The sequence below is a fragment of the Portunus trituberculatus genome, chromosome 36 (genome assembly GCF_017591435.1).
Source record: "Portunus trituberculatus isolate SZX2019 chromosome 36, ASM1759143v1, whole genome shotgun sequence".
In the NCBI taxonomy this organism is placed as follows: Eukaryota; Metazoa; Arthropoda; class Malacostraca; order Decapoda; family Portunidae; genus Portunus; species Portunus trituberculatus.
In genome coordinates this window covers 4,697,458-4,720,437 of record NC_059290.1, presented here as the reverse complement: position 1 = coordinate 4,720,437, position 22,980 = coordinate 4,697,458, and the positions used below count along the sequence as shown (strand labels likewise).

The window sequence follows — 22,980 nt, the reverse complement described above, 5'->3', positions numbered from 1 at the left end:
TGTGGCAGTAATAAAAGCTCTCTCTCTCTCTCTCTCTCTCTCTCTTGTAATAAGAGAGAGAGAGAGAGAGAGAGAGCGCTGCTGGTACCGTAGATGAGTTTACCTATACCTCTCTGTCTCCACTGATAAGTAAGATAATGAAATCAATAGGTTAAACTGGATTATACGTACTTGAAGGATTATTAAAGTAACCATAACCTAGAAAACATGCAATTTAAAAATATAATCAACGGGTTACACATCTAGCAGTCAAATGGCAGCTGTGTTTGAGTCGGCTCGGCTATCACACAGACACAGCCCCACAGCTGCTCCTCACTTCCTCCCACTCCCACATTGACACCGGGACCACTGAGACAACACACGTGAGACCATTTACTATTTCTTTTCCATATCACTGTACATTCACCCTTGACACACCTGGGTTAATTGGCCTTACATAGAAGTTTAATCAGCAGGTGTACTTTGGTATTGATAGTCCTAGGATGTCAAAATAAGATTTTTCGTATAAGTTTCTTACTTTTACTCGGTGTTAAGGTTCTGTTCGTGTTTGTTAAACTTTGCCTTTGCTTTCGTTGGTTGCGTTTCAATGTTAAGATGACAAAGTGCAGTTGTGTTAAGTCAAAGGTAAGTGTATTCAAACTTTTCCCGTTCCAGTCACAAATGTCAATGTCCTACTCGGAGAAAAGTTTTCCTACTCACCCTCCAGTTTTCTTTCCTACTATCACAGCAAATATTTTCCTACTATCCATACAAACGTTTACTCACTAACCGCCCAGAAAGTTATGTTATTACTGTTCACTTCTTTCCTCCTCACAGACATTGAGTAATTTTGCGAATTTAAAAATTTTCTTTATATCTAAAAGTTTATCTTATGAATCTTGAATACTACCCTTGAATTGACATTGAGCTTCCGCCAGCAGGCATATTACTGGCTTAGTGGTACAGAGGCACCAGGCAGAATAGTGACTTAGTGACAGAGGCACAAGGCACAGTAGTGATTTTGTGGCAGGTAGGGAAGTGGATTGGAGAGATAAGCTCCAGGTTGGGTAGTGGCTTGGTGACAGAAGACATGAAATAGGAAAGTGGTAGGCTATTTACTTGGTGACATTGCAAGGTAATGTGTATATATATATATATATATATATATATATATATATATATATATATATATATATATATATATATATATATATGTATATATATATCTATATAGTAGCGTGGTGAAAAGAGAAGTTATGGAGGAGGATAGTGATTAGGTGATAAGCAAGCATCTAGCAGGAATATTGTCTTGATGACAGGGATATGAAAAGGGGGTAAATTTGCAGTTTAAGCCAATACACCCTATCTTAAATTTCTTTTTCCCTAAGTCTAACAAGCTTAGGTACCTCCTGGGAAAGCAGGGTTCTTGGGTGGGGAAAGCAAAAATGAGGCAATTTGGGGGTCCGAAAAAATGTAGGGAAAAAATACCCATTTTTAAGAGAAAAAAGAGGAAAATCACAAAATTCATGAGTACAAAAACCTAACGTAACATAACCTAACCTAACCGGGGGGCTGTGCCCCCCTGGACCCCCCTACAACACTAACCTTAACGTAGCCTAACCTAGCCAGGCGGGGCGCAGCCCCCCCCCGGATCCCCCTGCAACACTAACCTAACCCTAAAATAAACCTAACTTACTGTATCCTTGCTTTGGGGCAGCTTCTCTCCCCCCCACGGGTTCTCTTATAGCTTCACACAATATGCCCTACCTCTACCAATACCCCTCCTCACAATACCTTAACGAAAGGATGAAGGTCCTGGCTGGTCCTCTTCTCGATTGTACACTGACTTGCATTGCAGGAGCGATGATTTCCCAGTAATCAAATTCGCAACCTTTACAACTAGTGTCACTGGTGGCCATGGCTGAACTGCACACACAGATGTCTGTGCACCTGTCTGCCCAGCTGTGCCCCGCCTACGAATACATATAGCAAATTCCCATTGGCGCAACTTGTGGTGTTAAGAGGTGGTGGCACGTCATTGGACAAAAGAACTATAGATACAATAAGAATCCTATTCAGCAGTTACCCACAAACCCCAGCTATAAACAAATGCAAGTCAGTGTACTACTCATTTCCGAGTGTGACGGAGCTCTGTGGCTCGCTGCAGCTTGCTCGATTTAGAGAAAACTCGCCGAACACCATACATTTGAAGGCTTGTGCTGAAGTTATTACTAATTTCCGATAGGGTAAAATGGGGTTAGAAATGCTCGTAGAAGTGTGATGTAGACCGTGAGAATGTGTATAGTTACGTGTGGTGTATTGGCTGAAACTGCAATAATACTGAAAAGGGATGGAGAAAGGTCAGTGTAGGAGTGGTTAGAAGTTTTATTTACAAGATCATTGATGAATAATAGGAAGAAAATGGGTGACATGACAGAATCTTGAGGAATATCACTGTTAATAGATTTAGGAGAAGAACAGTAACTGTCTACTACAGTAGCAATAAAATAGTCAGAAAGGAAACTTGAAATGAAATGAGAGGAAAGAATAAAAGATGTATGAGAGTAGTTCAGAGATCAAAGCTTTATGCCAGAATCTGTGAAAAGCTTTTGAGATGTCATGCAACAGCAGAGGTTTCATCAAAATCCCTAAAAGATGATCACCAAGACTTGGTAAGATTAGTCAGAAGATCACCAATAGAACAACCTTGATGGAACACATATTGAAGGTTATGAAGTGATAAATGTTTAAAAATATTTTTTTGGGGAAGATAGATTAAAAAACTAAAGGTAAGCAAAAAATTGAACCAATAGGATGGAAGTTTGAGGGATTAGAACAGTATCCCCTTTTATATAGAGACTGATTATAGGTTAAATGAAAGTAACTTCAAAATTTTCCTCCTTTTGTAATCAACAGGAAATGGTTTCTAGAAGCCCTTTTTGAAATGTGTGCATGTGTGATGACATGATGAAATTTTCCTTCTTTCAACATTAATTTCTTTCATCTCTGTGGCTAAGAGATTAGTCTGGCTTTGAGTTGATAAGATGCAGGTCAAGCTCCCTGCTTCTCCCTTAAGACGTCTGGTAAGTGAGTTGTGTTGTACGTTCTTTATATTAGAGTAGAAATGGTAGTCTTGACAATTATTTGGACACACACACACACACACACACACACACACACACACACACACACACACACACACACACACACACACACACTAGACTGGATTTGGTGTTAACAAGAGAAGTGTACCTATGTGGAGATATACAATACAAATGTTCTTTGGGAAAGAGTGATCATGTGGTTATGGAAATGCAGATAGCAACAACACAGCGAAGGAAGGACGAGACATACAGGAGTGGTAGATTGAATTATAGAAAGATGAACACAGAAAGTTTGAAAAATTATTTCAGAAAATTAGATTGGGAGGAGATGTTACAAATCAGAGAAGTGCAAAAGAAATATGAGATTTTTATGAAATATTATAAAGAAGGAGTTATGAAATTTGTACCAAAGTATAAACCAAGAGAGGAAGGAAGAAAGGATTGGTTTAATGCAACTTGTGTTAAGGCTAAGGAAAAGAGAGATGTGGCTTGGAAAAGATGGAAAAAAGCAGGAATATACTAAATAAGGAGAATTATAGAGTGGCAAGAAATGAGTATGTGAGGGTAAGGAGGAGGAAGAAAGAAAATTTGAAAAGATATTGTAGACAAGAGTAAGGAACATCCAAAATTGTTTTACAGGTTCATAAATGGTAAACTTAAAAAGAGAGTCCATTGAAAGATTAAAAGGAGAGCAAGGGATAGTAGATGACCCTAAGAATATAGCGGAATTGCTAAATAATAGGTTTCAACAAGTATTTACTAAAGAAACAATGTTTGTAAAGCCTCAGAATGTACAAGGAAATGTGCACATGGATGACATTAAGATACCTAAAAGGAGTTATATAAAATGTTGGAGGAACTTAAAGATGATAAAGCGATGGGACCAGATGAAGTTTCAGGAAAATTATTGAAGGAGTGTAGAGAAGAATTGATTGATCCATTATATGATATTATAAGGTGCTCATTAGAAACAGGGAAGTACCAGTAGAGTGGAAAAGAGCTGAAGTGGTGCCCATTTATAAGGGAGGCAGTAAGGAAGAGCCTCTTAACTATAGACCTGTGTCTCTAACAAGTGTGGTCGGTAAGATTTGTGAGAGGGTGATAAAGAAATATTGGATACGGTTCCTGGAGGATCATAAGTTATTATCGGATCATCAATTTGGCTTTAGGAAAGGGAGGTCATGTGTAACAAATCTACTGAGCTTTTATTCAAGAGTGGTTGACAAAATACAAGAGAGAGGGATGGATGGACTGTGTATATTTGGATTTAAAGAAAGCTTTTGACAAGGTACCTCACATGAGACTGTTATGGAAATTAGAGATTTATGGAGGACTGAAAGGAAAAGTGTTAAAGTGGATGGAAAACTACTTGAGATGGAGGAGATGAGAACGGTAATAAGGGATGCAAAGTCGGACTGGTTGGTGGTGGAGAGTGGAGTCCCACAAGGCTCAGTGCTGGCACCAATACTTTTCCTTGTATATATTAATGACATGCCAGAGGAGTAAACAGTTATATTAATTTGTTTGCGGATGATGCGAAGTTGTGTAGGTGTGTGAAGAGTGAAGAAGATTGTGAAATTTTACAGGCAGATCTGGATAAGATTTGGGAGTGGAGCAAGAGGTGGCAAATGGAATTTAATCTGAGCAAAAGTCATGTGATGGAGATGGGAAGAGTGGAAGACGGCCAAGAGGGTCATATAAGATGGGTGAAGAAGTAGTGTTGAAAAAGGTGGAAAAGGAAAAGGATTTGGGAGTGATAATACAAGACCATGGGCAGTTTGAGGCTCATATTGATAAGATGTTTGGAGAAACATATAATTTGATAAAAATATTGGATTAGCCTTCCATTATATGGATAAAGATATGATGAAGAAATTAATTAGTATGGTAATTAGACCAAGATTGGAATATGCTGGAGTGGTTTGGTCCCCTTATAAAAGAAGCATATAAGGAAGTTGGAGAGATTGCAGAGAATGGCAACAAAAATGGTTCCGGAATTGGCAGAAATGACCTATGAGGAGAGATTAAAAGAAATGAATTTGCTTACCTTGGAACAAAGAAGAGAAAGAGGAGATTTAATACAGGTTTATAAACTGTTGAATGGACTGGATGAAGTGGATAATGAGCAAATGATGTTGAGAGAGGAAAACTTAAATAGAACTACAAGATCGCATAGTAAAAAGATAGCCAAGGGAATATGCTTGAAGGATGTGAAAAAATAGTTTCCCACAAAGATGTGCGGAGGTGTGGAATGGTTTGAGTGAGGAGGTGGTGTCAGCGAGGAGTGTGCATAGTTTTAAAGGAAAGTTGGATGTGTGTAGATATGGAGACGGGGCCACACAGTATGATACCCAGGCCCTGTAAAATTACAACTAGGTGAATACACACACACACACACACACACACACACACACACACACACACACACACACACACACACACACACACACACACACACACACACACACACACACACACACACACACAGTGTAATATGCAAGATGTGTGAAAGAATAATAAAGAAACAATGGATGAGTTCTTGAAGACAACAAATTAATATCAAATAGCCAATTTGGTTTTAGAAAAGGACGGTCTTGTGTAACTAATTTATTGAGTTTCTATTCTAGAATAGTTGATAGAGTACAAAGAGAGAGGATGGGTTGACTGCATCTATTTAGATTTAAAAAGGCGTTTGACAAAGTGCCACATGAAGATTACTGTGGAAGTTAGAGGAGAAGGGTGGCTTAAAGGAAGCACATTGAGATGGATAGAAAATTATTTGAGGGAGAGAAATAAGGACGGTAGTTAAAGATATGAAGTCAAGTGGAGAGCAGTAGAAAGCGGAGTGCCACAGGGGTCAGTATTGGCACCAATACTTTTCCTCATTTATATTAACGACATGCCAGAAGGAGTGAACAGCTACATAAATCTGTTTGCAGATGATACGAAACTGTGCAGAGTTATAAAGCAAAAGGAGGATTGTGAAATACTGCAAGAAGACCTAAATAAGATCTGGGAATGGAGTAAAAAGTGGGAAATGGAATTCAATGTGAACAAAAGCCATGTCATGGAAATGGGAAAGAGTGAAAGACGACCTGTGGGAATCTATAAGATGGGAGATGGAGTAGAACTGGAGAAAGTTAAAAAGGAAAAGGACTTGGGAGTGACAATGGAAGAAAACAATCAACCAGTAAGCCATATTGATAGAATTTTAGAGAAACATATAATTTGCTGAGGAATATTGGAGTAGCATTTCACTACATGGACAAAGAAATGATGAAGAAATTGATAAATACTATAATAAGACCCAGATTGGAATATGCAGGAGTAGTGTGGACCCACACACACACACACACACACACACACACACACACACACACGGGACATCGTCGATGGCGGAGGTGGTCGCTGAGCTCAGAGCAATCATCTATAATTCTACAGTTACCTAAGAGTAACCAAGGTGGGAAAGGAGCTGGTAATGTTTGTCCCGTCTCCATATAGTCATGTTAACTGTTGATTAGCAAAATAATGTCCAGTGAAGGTAAATATAAACTGTAGCCTGCGTTTGAGCCATCAGCTGGTTTGTTTACATCTGCGCAACATGGCGGCCGTGAACTCGAAAGATGAATCAGACTTCACAGGGTTTCAAGGAATAATGGAGAAGAGCGCTTATGTGAAGAAAATTCTGGAGTTAGAAGGTAAAATTGAAAAACTGTTTGAAAAGTATGAGGGCCTGGAAACGAGTTATGACAATGTAAAGAAAGACTGTGCCGATATGAAGAAGGAAAATGCAGCACTGAAAGAGGAAGTTAAGCTAATTAAAGTGAATTGCGAAAAATGTGGAGAATCTCTAGGAAAAGTGATGGAGAAGCAGGCTGAATGGAAAAAAAGTCAGGAAGTGGAAAGAAAGGAGGTAAATTACAAAGTTGCAAGTCTGGAAAAGGAAATCAAAGAGTCAGGGAGAAAACTTTGGGCCTTGCTGAAATTATAGATCAACAGATCATAGAAGAGAAGATAGCTGAGAAAGTGGTGAAGGTTATTAAGTCAAATGAGACATTGGTGAGGAAACTGTAGACAAAAGAGATGTGTGGTGATATTTGGTGTGGAGGAGGATAAGACACCGAGTAAAATGGAGAGAGAAAAACATAAAAAGGTGATAAATAATATCATTAATGTGGTGCAGGAGGAGGAAAAGACCTAGTACAAGAAATAGAGGACTTCCATAGAATTGGAAAGTTCACAAGAGAAGGTATGAGGCCAATAAGAATCAAACTTAAGTCACAAAAGGATGTAGATGAATTGGTGGAGAAGTCATGGAGGCTAGCCCAGCAGGAAACAACAAGGAAGATTTGGTTGAGAAGAGATCTCGGTGAAAAGGAAGAGAAATGTTAAATGAGTTGAGAAAGGAGGCTTTGAAAAAAATGAAGAGAGGACAGAAGAGGAGAAGAAAGAGTTTTCTGGAGAATCTTGGATATGAGACTGAGGAAGTGGTTCATAACCCAGAAAAGTACAGCAAGAAAGGACTAAAGAAACTTACATATGAGCGAAATGTAATGTATTCCAACATAAATGGAGTGATATCGGGGATTTTAGAACTCAACGATTACTTGAGGACAAGAACCCAGATATTGTGGGTCTTACTGAAACAAAACTGAGAGAGGAGAAGACCTGATGATGGTTGGAGAAGGAAATATAATGTTTGGAAAAGAAATAGAGTAGGTAAGATGGGAGGAGGAGTGATGTTGCTGGTTAAAAAAGATATAAAGGTGGATCAAGTGAAAAAAGGTATGGGAAAGGCAGAAGTGCTAAAGATCAGAGCAGAAACTAATGAAGGAAAAAGAGGCACTACATAGTGGTGTACGTACCACCTAAGACAAATGCATGGTCAGTACAGGAATATGAAGAAATGATAAGTGATACAGGAACATGTCTGGAAGAAATGTTGGGTGGCTGTGAACGAACTATAATGATGGGAGATTTTAATTGTAAAGAGGTGTGTTGGGAGGACTGGTCAATGGAAGGATCAGAGACAACATGGGAAATACACTATTGACACTGGCAATGGAAAATGTGTTAACTCAGTGGGTCAAAGAAGATACTAGGTTTGGAGGAGAGGAGCATCGTCAAGACTGGACTTGGTCTTTAGTACAGAGCCAATGGTCATTGAGGAGATGAGGGTGGAGTGCCCTTTAGCAAGAGTGATCATGCAGTTTTGGAGTTCAAGGTGATAGATGAAGAGAAATCTAGAAGAAATGAAGAATATAAAGTGGGAAGATGGAATTATGCCAAGACAGATTTTGGAAACCTAAAGAAATTCTTTCAAGAGACAAATTGGATGAAATTCAAGAGTGCTAAGGAGCAAATGAAAAGTGGAAGGAATTTATAAAAATATACAAAGAAGGTGAGAAAAATTTGTACCAATAAGACAACATAGAAGTTGGAAAGCAGGACTGGTTTAACGATAGATGTGAAAAGGCTAGAACAAGAAAAGAGGATGCATGGAAGAGGTGGAGAAGGAAAAGACGGATTAAGCAGTGGGAAAGTTACAAAAGAGCAAGAAATGAATATGTGTTGATTAGAAGAGAAGAAAGAAAGAAACAAGAAAAGGATATAATTGATAAATGTAAAGACCAACCAAGGCTTTTTACAGACATGTGAACAACAACATCAAAAATAGAAAGTATTGAAAGTTTAGAAGTAAATGGAGTATGCAGTGAAGATCCCAGGAAATGGCAGAGGCTATGAATGGATGCTTTCGGAAGGTATTCACAAAGGAGACTGCTTTTGACAAACCACTGGTAATGGAACAGAAAGGGATTATGAAGGAGTTTCAAGTAACTGTGGAGGAGATCAAGAACATGATGGGGAGTTTAGAAGTGAGAAAAGCTGTGGGACCTGATGGGGTATCAGGATGGATTTTAAGAGAATGCAGGAGCAATTGGCAGAAAAAGTTTGTGAAGTAATTGATGCCTCATTAAGGGAAGGTGTAGTGCCCCAAGACTGGAAAAGAGCTAACATTGTCCCAATCTATAAATCAGGTAACAAGAGACCCATTGAACTATAGACCAGTGTCACTTACAAGTGTGGTAGCTAAGATGTGTGAGAGGGTGGTGAAGAATAGATGGACAGACTTCTTGGAGAAAAATGACATACTTTGTGAGTGTCAATTTGGTTTTAGAAAAGGCGTTCATGCGACAAACCTGATATGTTACTATTCGAGGGTGATAGATGTAATACAGGAAAGAGATGGTTGGGCTGATGGAATATATCTGGATTTAAAAAAGGCCTTTGATAAGGTACCACACCAGAGACTGATCTGGAAACTTGAAATGGTAGGAGGAGTGCATGGCAGTTTACTAAAATGGATGGAAGACTTTTGGTAGGAAGAGAAATGAGAACAATAATTAAGGACAGACCATCAGAATGGGGATTGGTGGAGAGTGGAGTTCCACAGGGATCAGTGTTGGCACCAGTAATGTTCGCAGTCTACATAAATGACATGGTGGATGGGGTGTCCAGTTATGTGAGCCTATTTGCAGGCGATGCAAAATTGTTAAGAAAAGTGAGATGTGACAAAGATTGCGAACTACTCCAGGAAGACTTGGACAGAATATGGAAATGGAGCTGTACATGGCAAATGGAGTTCAACACGACAAAATGCAAGAAAATAGAGTTTGGCAAGAGTGAAAGAAGAATCAGGAGTATGTACAAGATAGGAAATGAAGACATAAAACCAGTCATGAAGAAAAAGACCTTGGGGTGACAATTACCAATGACCTATCGCCAGAGAGACATATAAACAAAATAATTGGAGAAGTATTGAACTTATTGAGGAACATAAGAGTGGCGTTCGTATATCTAGATGAAGAAATGATGAAGAAAATAATTACTGCAATGATAAGACCGAGGCTTGAATATGCAACAATACAGTGGGCTCGAACTTAAAGAAACACATAAGGAAACTAGAGAAAGTACAGAGGGCTGCAACAAAATGGTGCCTGACTTAAGAGATTTGACTTATGAAGACAGACTGAAAAGAATGCAACTTCCAACCCTGGAAAACAGAAGAAAGGGAGACCTGATAGCAATATACAGAGTGATGATTGGCATGGAAAAATGGATAGGGAAGATCTGTGTATGTGGAATGGAAGAATGTCGAGAGGGCATGGGAAAAAACTAAAATGGCCACTTATAGGAGAGATGTGAAAAATATAGCTTCCCTCATAGAAGGGTGGAAGCATGGAATAGTTTAGACGTGGAAGTGGTCAGCAAGGAATATTCATGATTTTAAGAAAAAGCTGGACATTAATAGATATGGAGCGGGACAACACGAGCATAGCTCTTTTCCGTATGTTACAATTAGGTAAATACAATTAGGTAAATACACACACACACACACACACACACACACACACACACACAACATCTGATCATCCTTACTATCATTCTTCAGACATTCATATCACAGCAGAGGACACGAGAATGCCCTTGAGGTCATAGAACCCATGGCAACAGTAGTATTTTTTTACATAGCAATGGTGGTCAGTTTTGTCATAATAATGAATTGCCAACGACTGTATGACACTTGCTTTCTTATCTAAGTACAGTTATTGTAAATCTTTTCTGATCAATTATGACCAAGTAGTAAGTATACTGAGTTGTTTTTCTCCAAGCACTGAATCATCTCTAGTGATGGCAGTGGTGTCTCAAGGCTGTACATACTCTAGTTGGTTATGGATTACTGTGGTATCTCTGTAGCAGTCTGAGTCACTACATGGGGTGGTAGCAGTAGCAGGCAGTCTAAGGCAAGAAGGCCAGCAGTGGTGTGATGTATACAGATGTGAAACAGTATCCTGCAGGGCCAAGCTCAGGGACAGGGGCACAGACACAAAGACTTGCTGGTGTTATCACAGTCACACACTGCATTCCTTAACTCATCATATCCAAAGTGCCACACATCCTATGGCACCCCCTTTTTTTTTTGTCTTAACCCTGTCAGGGTCTCCAACTGGAGTGGGTCAAATTGACCTCTGCCCACAGCCAACCAGACACCCTAAACTTATCCTAACTTGAGATGTTTGGTACATTTGAGGTAGGTAGTTCACTGGCACTGGAAGCCCCTGAGGAAAAACACCTTATGTTACTCATTTTCACAACTTGACCAGGGTTTTGTGGTTCCATATTTAAACAGACTTGTCCTAAGTATGTACAAAAGTTGTTAAAGCACTGTACCTGATGAGAGGGTAGATTCCTGTTCAGTAGATGGTTGGAAAGTAAATGTGGCTGGTATGGGAGGCAGGCTGCTAATGCTGGATGTTGTGTTAAGGTCCTCCTCCTCATGGAGGAACTGAACTGTCACCTAACAGCAATACAAGCAAGTCAGAGTTGGAATATGAATCCAAACAGGGTTAAAAAATGTTTCATGGAGCATTGTTTACTGTTTGTATCATTACATTTCAAACTTGAATAGGATGTAGACTTTAATCTTAAGAAGAAAAGTACAGGTAGATACAGTAAAATTTTTGTTCCATAAAATTGTTCAGATTTACTTAAATGAAGCAGCAAGATTTGCATTGTCATCCAAAGTTAAGTGGATAAGTTAAAGAGAAAGGTTTGTGAGTTGACATTAATTTGTGATTATAGACTTGGAGCCAAAAAAGTATACATTGGAACTACTAACATCAGTAAGTCCCAGGCAGTAATGATTATTTATTTGTTGTATTAAATATATTAAGGTTAAACCAACAATACTTCTGGAGAAATTGCACAAGTAATCTGTGAAGGTCTCTTTGTGACAGTTGCTCTGATGCTCTGGAGAGCATTAGATGTGATGGATACCTGAACTAAAACCAACAAACTAAAACCTACAAAAGATTCATCTAAAATTATTCCTCAGCAATAACTTCCTCCAACTAGACTTACTTAATGTTCTATATATATTCTAATTCAGTTTAATTTATTGTAATGTAGCCAGCTCAATCAAACTTAATGTTTCATAGATTGAAAGTATGATTTGGGGAAATATTGTAATTGAAAAATGTTCATGTGAGATTTATCTTTAATGATAAGCTGCTTCTCGTCAGAATCAGTCACCCTCACCTCAGAACGTGTGGTTTTCTTAATTTTCATTGCTAGAGAATTATAATGCTAACAATGCTCAATAGAATGCTTTATTATGTTGTGTCTTAAATCTTTAGAAAAAAAGAAATAAAATCTTTGTGAAGTGAATGAAACTGTGGACCTATTCTTTTATTGCATCACTTTCTCCTTCCACAGTACACTTGCACAGTTGATCCCACTAGCAAGGAATTATACCCTCCTGTCACAAACAGTTGTTGTTAAACTTTATACTTTTCTTGTTTTACCATCACAGTTAATTTTTGCTAATGCCATATTATCTGTAGTGTAATAGAATCAAACCCCTTAACAAGACATGAAGAAATACTGCAGTTTCAACATTCTTTTAATCATTTATAATCTGTATTGGAAATGAATCGGGTTGTTTCTTTTATTGCAGGATTAAGCAAGCACCATGGCTGAACCAACAGGACTGAGCAATGAGGAGGCCAATGCTTGCTGTGTTGAGCCTGATCCCTCCACCAAGGTAAGTGTTCATATTTTGGTTTGTTGTATGCTGGTGGAGGCTATTCTTTGGTGTGGCAGGACAGTGAACACTGGCTAAGATGTGTGAAGAAATAGTCATGTTATATGCATGGCCTCCTTTGACCAAATTGTGGCTCTTAAGGGAAATTTTGTTAGGAGGTCACCCTCAACACCTCTCCTTCTCCTGGAAACTTTGATTTCAATAACATACCCACTTTCAAATAAATCACATGCTTCCTCTTGTTTTGCCTTTTTCTTTTATCTTGGGTGCTCATGACTCATTTGTTGGAAAACAAGTTGACGTCTTCATTTGCTGGCTGCACTCTGCAAGTACTTACTTGCACCCCCCTGTAATTGATCAGATGTCAATTGTGGTCAATCATTGTAGCAACATATGCATGGTCAGATTACAGGAGTTTTTCTCTCCTTGCTTGCTGATTTGGTGCTCTTTGTGTACTTCACTGTAGTGCTTATGCACATTCAATATGCATATGCACAAATGTGTCCTGACTCACAAAATGTGACCTCCATGGAAATTGAGCCTCTATGCACAGTGTGTACTCTACATTCAGTGAGGCTGGTCCTGGTTCTATTTATTAAGATGCATTAACAGTTCTTTAGATGGGTGTCTGACCTTTGATGGAACCATTGAGAACAATTGTGAGCAGTAAGTGTTGTGATTTACTTGAGTGGGGAGGATGATAATATACATGTGAAGCATGATGAATACTTTGAAGTGGAGGATTACAGTGATAGTGGTTGACCAAAGAAGACATTGAGTGGAGCTGTGAAGGAGAATTTAAAAAGTAGAGTAACTGATAAATGAGTATTCATGGCAGATCTGTGTGTGTACAGTACTGGTGATAGTGATGATAGAATGCTTCTCACTCAAAAAGCACCAAGTTTACCCTATATAATTTCTTTTCAAGAGATCACAACAGTTACTTATCTACAATTTGTCTTCCAGGACTTCATCTTCCAGCAGACCATGTACCGCATCAAGGACCCCAAGGTGTCCCTGGACTTTTACACTCGTGTCCTGGGCATGCGGCTCCTCAAGAAGTTGGACTTCCCCACCATGAAGTTCTCTCTGTTCTTCATGGGCTTTGAGGCAGCCGAGGACATCCCCAAAGATGAGAAGGAGAGGACTGCCTGGTGCTTCTCCCGCAAGGCCACACTGGAGCTGACTCAGTAGGTGTTGGGCTTGTATTGTTCCAGCTCTGTATTACTAAAATTGTTTAAATTTGAGTTGTTTGCTTGTTTAGGAGATAGAACACTGTCTACTTCCCAACAGTTAGGCTTTTTTCCAGTTGATTTTACCATGGCTGGTGAATTCAAACAGAGTTAACATTGGATGAATTAAAGTTATGTGAACCTTGGTATAGTGTACAAGGGATATGAAAAATTGTGTTTTCAATTGTGCAATACTGTATGTTTCATTCATAATTCTGTCATTTAATTTGTGAAGGAAACCTCTGCTCTCTATCTAAGGTGGTGGCAACTTGTAGAACTGTGATAGAACCCCTGGTAGTGACAGTGATGGTAGTATAGTTATGCATCCTTGACTCAGTGTTTTCCTTGCAGTAACTGGGGAACAGAATCAGATCCTAACTTCACCCCATACCACAATGGAAACTCTGATCCAAGAGGCTATGGTATGTTTGCACTGTGGACTGATTGTTTTTTAACCACTTGACATTCTTGCTAATTTTAGTGGTAAAAAAATAGCCATTTTAGAACTGAATATATACTGAAGATAGTTGTCATGGGATTCTTTAGTGTTTTATTGACATTAAAATACACACTAAAATTAGTTTAATCATGGCCTTGATTCACATTATTGGCTGGCTGTACCAGAGGTGGGAGATAAACAGATAAAGGCAGACAAGTAACATTTTCTTGGTTCCAGGTCACATTGGCATCATGGTGCCAGACGTGGATAAGGCCTGCAATCGTTTTGAGGAACAGGGAGTCAAGTTTGTCAAGAAACCAAATGATGGTGAGTGTGAAATTTGACTGTGAGGAAGAAATATTCTTACTACTGCCCATAAGTAAGAAATAAACATTTTAGAGATTTTCTTAGAAGAATTTTATATTGACTAATGAAGGAGAAAAATATCAGGTGTGTCCCAAGGGTGGCTGATGGGGAAACCTGACTAATACTTTGGTCAGGGCTGTCGTGAATATAGTGAACAAGAGACTGTGGACCAAAACCTTGGAAGAGAGATGCGGATCTCATCAAGTAATACCTAAGAACATTCATGGAACAAAATCAAAGAAGGAACAGTCAGAATGACGTAAATAGGAACAATGCTGATGAAACTGCTACTTCATCTGGTCAGGATGATTATGTGCCATAGATAACACCAGTTCATCATCAAGTGACTGTGAGCATAAAAAAACAGGAACAAGGAATGTTAATATCCTATTCCAGCTTTTTGAAAAGAAAGCTTAATAGGAATAGAGAAATGGACAGAGAAGTGAAGAAAGTGAATGGAGAGAAGAGAGGAGTGGTTGATAAAGATATGTGATGCAGTGAAGGCTTTAGAGAGAGTGAATTTTTAAACAGATGTATGAGAAGATTAAAGTGATAAAAGGGAGAGAGAGAGAGAGAGAGAGAGAGAGAGAGAGAGAGAGAGAGAGAGAGAGAGAGAGAGAGAGAGAGACCAACTAGAAGCACAAATATAAAAGATCCACAAGGTGATATATTTATGGATTTGGATTTTCCTATTAGATGGGAAGAATATACAACCAATGTGTGGTGACAGGAAAAAAAAAGACAGAAACTGGAGAAAGAAATAAAAATGGAAGGACATACTGGTAATTTTGAAGGAAGAAGCAGAAATTCTACTAAATAAGTGAATTAAATACCAAATAAGTAAAGTAAAGGTAAAGTAAAGTAGAGGTTGACTGGCACTTGGGTAAATGAAGATGAATTGTATGGCTGGTGTAGTGTGGAAAGCAGTCTTATTTTGATTGTAAATTTTCAAAGAAATACATTGACTAATGAACAAGTACGTATATGAAATGTGGCTTCTGCATTTCAGTAAAAACCATGAATTAGATTTTTTTTTAATGTAAGAGGGGACAATCAGCCAAGGGCAACAAAAACCTTTGCTTCTGTTTCATGCTGACACCAGTGAAGTGATCCATGTGTCTGAAGTTCTTTTTCTTTCAGTAATTAAGATAATTTCAAACATGGTATTACAGTCCTATCACTTCTTTCAACTTCAGCCCTACACTAATACTGTATTTCCTTCTTTAGCTTTCATTTCTTTTATACAATCATTCATGAAAATACTAAGGATCCAAACTGCTTCATTATGTGGCTGTACTACCTGATCTTAGTTATTGGTATCTATACCTAATTTGTATTAACTCCTCTCTAGGTCTAGGTTTTCTGCAATCAGCTGATCCTGCTTTTTAGAAATCTCTCTCAAAACTAATTTCTCTATTCATTGTGATAATCCTTCTCATGTCGACTGTTTTCTCTTTAATTCCAAAAAGTATCCTTTCCTTGTAGCTGTCGTGATCCCAGAGGTGTTCCAATAATCTTACTCTTAGGTCCTCCTGGTCTGGCTCCCTGTCTCTTGTTTACATGGACTGTCCATATTCTCATCCCTTTCCATACTTCTACTCGGCCTCAACACAAGCAAGTTCAATATAACTTCGGAGACAAGGTCACTAGCCTAACCATGTCTCCCCCAGTATACATCACCAGGTCTGCTGAGGTTCATAGTTAGCACTTGGTAGTGTAACCCACTCTGGAGCTCTTGTTTTTAACGTCTGCCTCGAACGGTCGTCAATGCGTGTGTCTGCATACAGATGCAGGCAAGCTAAGCTGTCCCAACCTTCACTGTTGCCCACAGCATCTTGGATCCTTGTCACCCATATGTTTCTTTGTTTTTCCATATTGCTGGGTCATTAGAAGTTGAGTTTTAATGGTATCCAATCAAAATATAAAGATATGTGTATTATGGCTTTTCTTGATAATTATACTAATATTGTCTCCTGTCTGTTTCCAGGCAAGATGAAGGGCATTGCTTTCATTCAGGATCCTGATGGTTACTGGATAGAAATCTTCAATAATCAGGTCATGCAGGAGGTGAGTACTGAATGAGATGTTTAGTAATTTGATTCATGTAATTCATTACGTATATGAAAATGTGATGCAATATTGATTAGATGCTGTGAATTATTGGTATATGACCAACTTGTAACATTGAATGTCTGAAGAGATAGTAGTGTTTGTTGCCTTTCATTTTCAGTTGCTGTAATTGCCGTGTATTTAACAAAACAAATAGTGTCATCCAGAAGTGCAAGAAAAAGAAAGGTAAAGGAATTAACACATGACAAATCTTTTAGAATGTGACAAGAAAGTGTAAGTGAAACAATAACAATGCATAAGGTTGATTATTTAAAGAAATGGTTTCCAGAACCTTACCAGTTTCAGGTATGATTGCTTTCCAGGGTACTGCAATCAGACTGTGTGGCCATTTAACTCAGTGAATATTTATTTACATTTATAGCCAATGCTTGAGTTGCACATATTGCTTTGAAATTTTAGTGCCATCACTGAATAATGAAAGATTGAGTTAGTTAGGCATGCAAAAACAACTGACATGCTCATGGAAACAGAATGACTGAATTTGGAATTGCCTGACCTACCTCAATGTTTAGTGTTATTAAGTGTCAGTAGATGATCTGGTGTGCCATGCTCCTGATGGTAGTGAGGTGCCATAATAGTGACAGGGGGAGTGTTGGAAGATGGTGGGTGTGTACCTGTGTTTGGATCCTGTAGGTAAAGACACATTGTGTGTCACAAGTAATGCTGCCTCTTGTAATAACATTGTGCGGACCTTTTTTTTGAATCTCAAATACAACGTTAGAAATTAATCTTCCAAAGTACATAGACAATAATGCAGAAATACTCAATCTTACCTAATTAGAAAGGAAATTTATCCATGTGTAATAAGCCCAAGTTGATTCTTGATTTTATTCAGCAGACATATTTCTGAAATATGGTGTCTGTCTTTTAGTCTTATTTAACCAACATAGTTTTTTAATTGATTGTATCGGGGAAGTGAAAGATGACATCTGAAGAGAAACACTGATGACATTTGTGCCTCTGGGCAAATAATTTATTTTCAATATGTTTAGTGAGAAAGTGGCTCTTCAATTTGCATGTTAGCAATTCACAGCCACGTGCCAATGTTAGATCTAAGACTTGTGCCACCACCACAGTGCCAATAGTGCCAGTAGTGCTATACCTTGATGTCACCTAGTGAGCTTGGTATTACTCACCAGGGTGTCTTAATGCTTAATTAACTTGTGTTAGTAGATGTTGTTGTCACATGTTCAGTGCAATCCTTACTGAATATAGTAAGCTCTTAAAAAGATGCTATACCTGAAAGTCTGTTTTCAGTCAAACTTGCTTAAAAGATGTGGTTGCTGAATGGAGAATATAAAAGTTGATGAGATGCATCAGTATGATGAAATAAATAACATTGAATATTATTGAAGTGTTATTATTCACTCTGCCACAGTGGGTTGAGGTTCCTCTGGTGTCTTTGTAAGGTTTTGTTCTGAAGATGTTCCTCATGGTGGTCTTGAGTGAGGCATTACTTGGGGGTGGCTCTGATGGTATTAGTGCTGCTAATAGGGAAGTGGTGGAATTGAAGAAAAGGAACACACTGATGTAGTATGGCCATTTTAAGAGAATGAGGAAAGAAAAGCTTGTAAAGAAAGTGTATATAAATGAAACTGATGGCCCTGATATGAAAGGAAAGTGACTTGGAAAATGGAGTGATAGGGTAAGTGAGTGCTTTGTTTATCTAAGGTAGACTTGTTAGAAGAAAAACTTATCTGCTATAATCACCTTGGAGGAAGCTTCAGCAAAGTGAGGCATGAGAAGCATAGTACACAGATATAGTGAAATGTAATGATTAAGATAATGGAGGCATATGAACATATCCTAGCTCTAGCATAGCCTACACACTAGTAGCCAGGTATAAGGACTCTCCTCTTACTGTTACTCCACCAATGAGTAAGATTGGGTTTGCTCATCTTAAAGCTGATTAGCTTTAAAGATGAATGGAAAAATGACCTAGTATTGTTTTATTGGTGTATTGCCTTGCTGGATAAGGATAATCCCTACCTTTGAACCATATGTAAAGTGGTGATTTTTTATACAATCTTGATCTGTGTAGTGTTTTCAGGAACATGACTTGTCATACATGCATGTTGCATTTTGTTTTTAAATTCACAGTGCCCTGGATGCATGGAAACTGAATGACACATTTTTGCATAACATCAACAAAATGCATGTATGCGTTTAGATGAATAAGAATGGTGAATGAAAGGCACTGTGGTGTTTATTGTTTGGAGGGAGACCCTGTTACTCTTTGTGTGTGTGTGTGTGTGTGTGTGTGTGTGTGTGTGTGTGTGTTTGGGGTGTGGCAGGAGTGTTGTAGATGTCTCTAGTGGTTTGCTGCTGTTGCTGTTGTTAGTGTGTTGGCTGTCTTGCTTCAGGGAAGGTGAATGTCTCTCAGGTGGCTATGAAAGGTCATTTATTACTGCTTACATGTTCTGGTGTTAGGTGTGCTGTACTAATGCTCTGAGGGCCAACAGTGTGCTCATCTCAAGTCAAATGATCCTTAAATATTGTGTTTGACCATTAGTACATACCTAGCTGATACATCACTTCTTGGTAAGCATGTGATAATTTTTGTATTTTAATTTATTTTCTCATTTATTATTTTTTTCTCAAGACAATTTTAATTTCTTGTTTACCATATAAAAGTCATGCAAAGGAGGTAGATTAGGTGTTACTTTTATATGTCTTAGGTAAGGATAAGAATTCAGTCCCATGCCACTTGCCTGCCAATGGGTGTGCAGCTAAACAATGCATCTCAGTGTTTGGGTGTGAAGTGCATGACAAAGCCTCATAGTGGCCATTGGGAGCATAGAACCATTCAATACCCTTATGAGATTTAATTGTTAATGGTAATGTAAAACAAGAATGCACACACCATAACTTTCCTGCCTGAGTTTGGAGGAAATTGGAATGTTGTCAGGTAAGATGGACTTCCAGGTACACACATTTACATAGTGACAACAAAAACAGGATGGGATGATAATCAGGTGTAATCAGAGCTGCCTTTACCTGTGGCTTCACCTGCACACACAGCTAATAATAGTGCTCATGTTTCCTCCAGGGTGGGTCTTGACAGTGATGATGTTTTGACACCAGATTCAAAGATGAGTGTTTGCAGAGAGAGAGAGAGAGAGAGAGAGAGAGTATACTTTCTATTAGCCAAGATGATTCATATACATAAATACTACACTAACTTCTTTTTGTGTGTGTATTTGGGTTTATATATTTCTTTATTCATATTGGGACAGCACTGGATTTGACTCTGAATTACCTGATCTTCAATTCAAATTTTTGCGTGTATGATGCATTTTATTTGTTTGTATGGAAAATGTGTGTGTGTGTGTGTGTGTGTGTGTGTGTGTGTGTGTATTTACCTAGTTGCATTTACCTATAGTATAGTTGTATAGTATAGTTGTAGTTTTACAGGGCCTCAGCTTTACGCTCGTGTGGCCCCGTCTCCATATCTACACTTACCCAATTTTTTTTTTAAACTATGCACACTCGTTTAAAACTATGCACACTTCTTCACTCAAACTGTTCCAAGTCTCAACACATCTTTGCGGGAAACTATGATTTTTAACATCTCTCAGACATCTTCCCTTCCTCAGTTTTTTTTACTGTGCGATCTTGTGCTCTGTGTGTGTGTGTGTGTGTGTGTGTGTGTGTGTTTATTTACCTAGTTGTATATTACAGGTTTCTGTCTCCAAACCTACTTTTATCGAACTTTTCCTTAAATTTGTGCACTTTCTGCTGCTAAAATCTTTTCACTCAATCCGTGTGTGTGTGTGTGTGTTATGTACGGCGTCCATCGTCATATCACTGATGCCGGAGAATAATGTACCAATAGATTTCTCGTGATGTCATGTGCCAGCTGTAGTGGGTTGTGTGGGAGCGCGGCGGTGTATTATTTTGGAGGCCACCCAGCCGCTGCAGTCTGATCAGTCACCGCCCGGCCCGTGGTGGCGGCGGCGGCGGCAGGCTTTGAAGGCCCGTGGTTGGCGTATATGGCAAGTGGAATGCAAGTACCAAGAATACTCAATAACATAGCAATAAACCTTCAGTAACGCTGCAAAATGTCTTTAAAATATTCTTCGTCTTGCAATAAACACTTTGAGTAACTGCACATTATTTTGAGGATCACAATTATCTGCCCCTTTTCGTATCAATGAAATCAATACCATTCGGGAATTCTGCATTGTGCCTGTAAACTAACATAACCGAGTGAATTATGTAGCAATAAACCGTCTCTAGCTTGCTAAAGTATTCTTTAAAAAACCCATCCATACTCAAACAATAATCGGCACACACACACACACACACACACACACACACAAAGATATCGTATTTTTCGAATGATGAACACAACAAACGTTTCATAAGCCACTAAAGCACTCTTGAAATAACATCTATCCGGAAAATAATAAACGAAGCAAATATATAAACAAACCCTGCAAAAAACACACTTCGCAAACACTAAGGTATTTCGAGTAAGATTTCACCGCAGAGAGGGCAAGCCAAAACAGAGAGAGAGAGAGAGAGAGAGAGAGAGAGCGGGAGGGGGCTAGTCTTTCACTACAGCATCTGGTGGCGTGCTTACCGCTTGTTACAGCCAGGTTAGGACGCCGGACAGCCGTACTCTGCCTCGTGTTCTGTCATATATGGGACGAAGGAAGGCAAGGGGCCGGAGAGGGGGAGGAAGTTTAGTGTGATGCAATAGGAGAGAATATAAATTGTTAGTGAGGAAGGAATGATAATACTAGAAACAAAATAAGGAGAAAAAAAGAAAGGGAATAAATTTAGTGGGAGGGAAGTAGCATGCTTAGAGAGAGAGAGAGAGAGAGAGAAGAAAAATGGTACAACGAAGCACAAGTTAACAGACAGAAAGCAATGACCTCTCATCAATATTTTCTTTCCACCACCACCACCACCACCACCACCTCCACCATGACCTCATATACGTGTGTTGCCCCTGAGTTATGACCATTGTTTCCAGGTCATGTCGTGGCCCCGTGACCTCTCTCTCTCTCTCTCTCTCTCTCTCTCTCTCTCTCTCTCTCTCTCTCTCTCTCTCTCTCTCTCTCTCTCTCTCTAGTGACTTATTAAATGTTGAGAGAGAGAGAGAGAGAGAGAGAGAGAGAGAGAGAGAGAGAGAGAGAGAGACGACAAACAATAAGAGGGAGTCAAGAAATCTAAACAGCGAAGGGAGAAATGCAAATCTGTCTTGGGGAAAATCAGCGTGGCATGTGTTTTGGAATTAAAGGATTGGGTGTGCCAGATTCAACGATAAAAAGTGCATTTGTTATCGCGACGCCCATCTGTTGTGTCTTTGTGAACTCTCGGGGAGCGACACATGAATCATTTATTGATCTGTAACAACGAACGGTCCTTGGGTCACTTTCTTTTAAGAGGGAGGTATCGAGTCATTTCCTCCCTAATTTTGGCTGACGCCTTTCTTTCCTGCAGAGAACCAGTATCCAAGTGGGCCCTTTTTTTTAATGTTTTTTTTTTTTTGCCCTTGGCTGGCCCTTTATCCTACATAAAAAAAAAAGAAAAGAAAAAAAAGAGCTTTCACGTACATAGACATTTGATGGTAAATTGATTGCTAGTCACGCACAGTTCAACGCTTCATCTATTTACGCATTATTTTTGAAGACAATTTTCTAGTTTTCTTCATTATCAACTGACGGTCATTTACTCATTCACTTTCACGTACGTAGACATTTGATGATAAACTAACCGCTAGCCACGTACAGTTCTACGCTATAACTATTTCCTCATTTTTCTTGAGTTTTTTTTTTCATTATTACCAACGGACGGTCATATACTCATTCACTTTCACGTTCGTAGACATTTGATGGTAAACTAACTTCTATCCACGCACAGTTCAACGCTTTATCTATATACTCATTTTTCAAGACAGTTTCCTTTCTCTTTATTACCAACGGACAGTCATTTACTCATTCACTTTCACGTACGTACACATTCGATAAATTAACCTCCAGCCACGCACAGTTCAACGCTTGATCTATTTACTCATTATTTTTTAAGAGAATTTTCTTATTTTCTTTATTACTTTATAAAGTCATGCAAAGGAGGTAGAATGAGTGTTACTTTTACAATAATTTGACATCAACCGCT

At 38.8% G+C, this 22,980-nt stretch overlaps 1 protein-coding gene across 2 annotated transcripts; it reads left to right on the top strand.

Annotated features, from left to right (window-relative positions):
- The first annotated feature begins 67 nt into the window (after positions 1 to 67).
- LOC123513557 (lactoylglutathione lyase-like) lies at positions 68 to 18,203 on the top strand. Of its 2 annotated transcripts, none has more exons than XM_045270791.1 (7): positions 68 to 362; positions 12,601 to 12,687; positions 13,654 to 13,877; positions 14,271 to 14,341; positions 14,596 to 14,685; positions 16,712 to 16,791; positions 16,955 to 18,203. In XM_045270791.1, the coding sequence occupies exons 2-7, from the start codon at positions 12,616 to 12,618 to the stop codon at positions 16,961 to 16,963; spliced, it is 546 nt and encodes a 181-aa protein (XP_045126726.1). In that variant the 5' UTR covers positions 68 to 362; positions 12,601 to 12,615; the 3' UTR covers positions 16,964 to 18,203. The 2 variants fall into 2 exon arrangements, with proteins under 2 accessions (XP_045126726.1, XP_045126727.1); XM_045270792.1 differs by lacking the exon at positions 68 to 362 and adding an exon at positions 3,029 to 3,062.
- The last annotated feature ends 4,777 nt before the right edge of the window (positions 18,204 to 22,980 follow it).